Source organism: Beta vulgaris, chromosome 4, assembly GCF_026745355.1.
Source record: "Beta vulgaris subsp. vulgaris cultivar EL10 chromosome 4, EL10.2, whole genome shotgun sequence".
Lineage (NCBI taxonomy): Eukaryota > Viridiplantae > Streptophyta > Magnoliopsida > Caryophyllales > Amaranthaceae > Beta > Beta vulgaris.
In genome coordinates, this window is record NC_079205.1 from 52827443 (window position 1) to 52833174 (window position 5732).

General features: G+C 37.5%; 1 protein-coding gene across 1 annotated transcript; it reads right to left on the reverse strand.

Moving 5' to 3' along the window:
- Positions 1-970: 970 nt before the first annotated feature.
- Positions 971-4677, reverse strand: LOC125496283 (protein MAIN-LIKE 2-like). Its single transcript, XM_057394126.1, has 4 exons — positions 3982-4677; positions 3667-3843; positions 1478-2408; positions 971-1178 (listed from the first exon to the last, which is right to left on the reverse strand). The coding sequence occupies exons 1-3, from the start codon at positions 4675-4677 to the stop codon at positions 1491-1493; spliced, it is 1791 nt and encodes a 596-aa protein (XP_057250109.1). The 3' UTR covers positions 971-1178; positions 1478-1490.
- Positions 4678-5732: the final 1055 nt, after the last annotated feature.

Genomic DNA, 5732 nt, shown 5'->3' on the forward strand with positions numbered 1-5732 from the left:
ATATATTTTAATGTTATATCTTAATCAATGTTATGTGACAGGGAAATAACATCCCAGATCGTAAGTTCTATTCATTCGAGGATGAACTAAAGCAGTGTCCCTGTGGACGTGGCTTTTGCCGCACCGCCTTTATAAGAAAAGAAAAATTTTGGTAATAAGATAAAATGCTAAGATAAATGCAATTCAATGCCTTTTTTTAACATTCTATGTACCAAAACATCTGTTTTATTGTTTGGAAGTTGGAACTTAAAAGTCTTGGACTAGACCTGATCAAAGTGCGGGCCAGGCCAGGTTTGGGCCGGGCCGAAACATAATTTTTTTACCCAAACTCGCGGGCCGGGCCGGATTGTTTGGAATATGTTTTATATGAACCCAAACAAAAATACTTCGTAAAACAAAAATATATATGGGCCCAAAACTAAAATAAATACATTTAAATCAATAAATATGCAAGGCCATTCCTGAGTAATTTTGGGCCCGGGGCGACCTTCAAAATATGGGCCCCAATCCGTATTTGTAGTTACTTGCACCATATTCAATTTTAGATTTTTTCACGGTTTTCCAAAATGATATATTTGATGTTAAAAACTCAAATTTTATTCGACCTGATATTTTAAGATGTTGGTTTGCTATTTTTTAGTAGAAAGTAAGATTAAATGATTAATACTTTTTAAGTATATACTACGATACAGTATATTTTCATTTTAAAAAGATTAGAAAACTTAAGTTATACTACTATTATGTATGTCTATTTGGGACTGTGAACCTATTCGTATTTGTTTTCGCTTATGTTCCAACAAGCATGACTTGGTTGAGGTAAGTTAAATTATGTATGTTTATTAATAATGTGATTATTACACTCTATTAATATGTTTGACAAATTTTCAATAAGTTAAATTACACTCGCTTCTGATGATTTCAATAAGCATGTCACAGTTTAAATTCAGTAGATGGAACGATTAAAGGGGGATGAAGTTCGAGATGATACATTCATCCAAATAAGCATTCATAGTAATCCCAATAGTAACCCTTAAAAGCATTCATAGTAATCCAAACAATTCAACCAAATAAAAATATTCATCCAAATAAAAACATTCATATTACATGCTCCTGCTGGCTGCTGCTACTCTGCTGCTAGCTGCTGCATCAGATGTAATAACCCGCGTTGGTAGTTGCCTCTGTTTAAAAAAAAAATAAGCTTCATTAACAACTCACGTTACTAATCCTCACGTTCAAAAAAAAAATTAAAGAATAGCCGAGCAGTCGTCTGCCCCTCAGAATACAAGCTCTCAAAAACAAAAATTTTGTTGTAGTTTCTTTGCTCGAATAAGAAACGGTACTTTATTAATAATAAGAAAAAGCTCTCAAAATTTTGATGAAACGGTAGTGAAATATAATAAAATAGTTTCAAAATATGAGGCTATCAGAGTATTAGGAACAAGTACTCGGTACAAAGAAAGTGTTGAAAGACACATACCTGTCACCGACTCTCATGTCTTCCTCCTCTTGCGACCCCTTCTGTTATTCTTCTTGTTCGCATCAACATGATTTTTATCATATGTTAACCTTTCGGGTATAATTGTCAGCCTCTTTCCAAGATTGGCAGGAGTAACTGTTGAAGCTAAACGTTGTGGGTCGTTTTGTGGAGGAGGGCGGTTTCGTAGAGGGCTGTTTCGTGGAGAAGGGCTGTTTCGTAGAGAAGGGCTGTTTATAACAGGTTGAGTTTCAGAGTTTTCAGAGTTTTGTAGAGAAGGGCTGTTTCGTAGAGAAGGGCTGTTTCGTAGAGAAGGGCTGTTTATAACAGGTTGAGTTTCAGAGTTTTCAGAGTTTTGTAGAGAAGGGCTGTTTCGTAGAGAAGGGCTGTTTATAACAGGTTGAGTTTCAGAGTTTTCTAGAGAAGGGCTGTTTCGTGGAGGAGAAGGGCTGTTTCGTGGAGAGCGTTCGTGGTTTAGAATTTCAGGGTTTCGTGGAGGAGAAGGGCTGTTTCGTGGAGAGCGTTCGTGGTTTAGAATTTCAGGGTTTCGTGGAGGAGAAGGGCTGTTTCGTGGAGAGCGTTCGTGGTTTAGAATTCCAGGGTTTCCACGGGGACGTCTCCTGTTATAAACACGCGTGCCTCCACACTTTAAGGCGTACCAAGACTCAAGTTCACGTTTATAGTGCTTTTTGAAGTCTTGAGGCTCATTGCCGCTATTTTCTTTACTCTTAATTTTTTTTAAATGACGTCCCATATCACGAAGGGCCTGGAGTGTGTAACCATTGAACTCGTCAAACTGTTTTGCAACATGTTGTGGTGCATGATTCACCACCACATTGAAGCAAAACATTGGAGCCATTAAGGTCCTGTACTGGAGCTGGTTATGCAACTCCGGCCTCAAAATCAGAGAGGAATACGGCTTCCATATGATATCCTGTTAGCAAAACAATACCATTTGAATTTTTTCAACTACCACAACAACACTGAAACAATTCAAATATAGTAGGACTAATTGAAACAAAAGTCAAACAAACAAATGCCCAAAAAATCCAAAAAAAGTTTGGCTTAGGATGGGAATGGATAGCAAATTATGCTAACTCACCAGGTGGCAGAATCTGGCTTGGATGGAAAAAAGACATATTTAAGGTCAAAGCAATGGATGTGCAGGAACAATATATTCAGGTGGAGGTGACATCAGTTGATCACAAGCACCACTTCCAAGCATTCATAGTTTATGGATTGAACACAGTGCAAGAAAGGAAGCAACTCTGGATAATGGTACAACAAAGACTAAATAATACTACACCAACAGTACTATCAGGGGATTTCAATGCTGTGTTACATCACAATGATAGACTCAATGGGAGGCCAATAACCCAATATGAAACAAGAGACTTTCAGGACTTCATTGATAATACACAACTCAACATACTTGACACAAAAGGGCCAATGTACACATGGAACAACAAGGGGGAAGGGGATGCCAGAATAGCTACAAGAATTGACAGGATTATGGTGAATAATGCCTGGGTTGATAGCTATCAAATGAAAGAAGCACAAATTCTAAATCCAAGCATATCTGATCATTCACCAATTTTATTCAAAGGATTCACTGTCAGCAAGGGTGGGGGGAGACCTTTCAGGTTCCTCAATTGTATAGCAAGTCATCCAGACTTCTTGGATAGAGTAAAACAAGGTTGGCAGATTGAAATAAAAGGCTGCAATATGTATAGAGTGTGGGAAAAACTAAAAAAAGTCAAGCACAACATCAAACAACTACACCACCAGGAGTATGGGGATATTCAGCTCAAGATTGAAGAGGCTTCCAAGGACCTCAATGACATACAATCTGAACTGTCTCAAGACTTCACTAACCTGGCAGTTCAGAAACAGGAAGCAGAAGCCATTGACAAGCTTAACAAATGGAATCATGAAATGGCAAAGGAATTGTGACTCAACATGTGTATTATTCCAAAACTGCCAAGAAACAGTCCATCATCTCTTTTTTGAATGTAAATATTCTAAGGAAATATGGGGGGGATACTGAAAAAGCTAAAATTCAGAAGACAAGTAAGGGGATGGGAGTCATAAGTAATATGGATCACAAATCAGAGCAAGAAGAAGAAGTCATAACATAAGTTACCTCAATAATAGCAATATATAATCATAAGAGAAACTGGCAGAACCCTTACCTCATTTTTGAGGTCATTGAAAACAACTCGCGTCTTGGTGTCTATGCCCCTCTTCACGTGACATACATCCCTTAGGGCACTCAAAACTGGGCTAAGGAGTAAGCTTGGTGTACTCCTTTCCTCAACTTGAACACCAAGCTGCGTTTGGAGTTTTAGGATCCGATATAAGAAGAATGCCTTGCAAAATGAAAAAAAATTAGTCCAGTTAATTTCAAACAACAAAACATGCAAAATATATATATATATATATATATATATATATATATATATATATATATATATATATATATATAAAATAATTCAAGAGGAAATTACCACAAGAATGGGAGTAAATCCCTTGATGTTATTCAAACTTTTCGCTTCTTTCTTTTTCTTCATCGCGTACATGAGGAAGGCTAGAAGTGCGGCTCCCCATGCATAGTTGTTCACCTTCGTCAGATCTTCTACGAATTGAACATATGTGCACTTGCATGAGTGACCGTCATGCGAAGGGATGATGACACAGTGGATGATCTTTAATAAGACCGCAATCAACCTTCTTTCTCTATCCAAGGTGCCATCATTTGCAATCAAGTCTAATTTGTTTAGAGGACAAGTTGTACCGGTTAGTCCGAGGTTGTTGACGACCTCATCCCCAAAAACACGACAAAAAGCATCAGGGTCTCGGCTATAGTTGGGGATCAGTGCCTCACCAGAGATAGGCAAACCAGTCAAGAATAAGACGTCCTCTAATGTAGGGTTCATTACGATGTCGTTTCCAAAAACGAACCTATATGCATCAATTGTATCATCTATTATTTCAAAGTGGTCCAACGCCACTTGAATTACACCATTAAGTGAGTTCAGATTTTTCTCCTCAATTCCTTCGGCTATTTTCAGTAGCCGGAGAAGACAGCTTCCATCCCTATTAGAGTATATCGCTTCATCGACTATATCTTTTATATCACTATTAAGAGTCTCGTATGTCTTGCAAAGAGTCGGAAGTCTATTACCAACTCTTAACACTGCCATTCCTTCAAAAAAAAAAAGAAAGCTTTATAAATTATGTAGAGTTCCTGTTAACAGAGAACTAGAGGACCGGAATTTGTTTATTATCATTCATTTGCTCAAAAGTACACCGCTTGCTATCTATACAATGTTCAGACATTATTCATAACTACTACTTAACCACCTATTTATTCTTAAGCTACTGTTACAAACACCGCTTGCTATTATTCATTCTTAAGCTACTGTTACAACAGCAGTGCAATAGCCAAGCAGGCAGCAAAATTAAGGTGATTCTACTAATTAATAGGCAACATACAAATAGGCAATTCGACTAATTAATAATTAAGCTCAAAAAAAATTTAACCTAGGTTTAGTCGTTTATGTCGACAAAATCGAATGTTAAGTAGAATAAATTAATTCAACAAATCTTGTTTAGGGTTCATCAAATAAATCAACAAATTTTGACTAAATTAAATTAATTCAACAAATGAAATCTTCAACATCATCAATTTAATAAAATAATTAATAACAGCAAAATCAGAAGAAACAGCTAAAAAAGAATAAGAAAACGAACCTGTAGAATTCTAGAACCTAGTCCAGATGGAAGGTATAACCGTTGCCGCCGAGAGTGTCCTGTGGGCCGCCGCCGAGAGAGGGTGAGAGTTTGAGCCTGGTTTTGAGGTGGGTGTCGAGTAGTGAACTAGTGAATTGAAGTAGCGAAAAAATTAAGAACAAATGAACAATAACAGAAGGAGATGAGAGTAGTGTAATGGACAAATTGAAAGAGAGAGAGAGAGTGACGTTGAAGAGAGAGAGAGAGTGACGTTGAAGAGAGTGCAAGTGCTTCGAAGCGGGGGAAAACCACTAGGTTATGAGTGGGGGGTCAGAAACAATATGGCAAATACACCATCTAAGCGGGGCAAGTATGACATTTCAAGCCTGTTATGCTAAAGGGCTCATGGGCTAGCCCTCTAGATAAATATAGCAACGTCATGGGCTCATGGCCTAGCCCATTTTCCGCATTACTACATGAGTCATATCGGGCAAGTCCAATTAAGAAAATTGATCAAAACTAAATT

Coding starts and splice junctions, on each gene's coding strand:
- LOC125496283 (XM_057394126.1), bottom strand. CDS start 4,677: ATGGCAGTGTTAAGAGTTGGTAATAGACTTCCGACTCTTTGCAAGACA. Junction 3,844..3,981: donor GATTTACTCCCATTCTTGTG/GTAATTTCCTCT, acceptor TCATTTTGCAAG/GCATTCTTCTTATATCGGAT. Junction 2,409..3,666: donor TCAATGACCTCAAAAATGAG/GTAAGGGTTCTG, acceptor TTTTGCTAACAG/GATATCATATGGAAGCCGTA.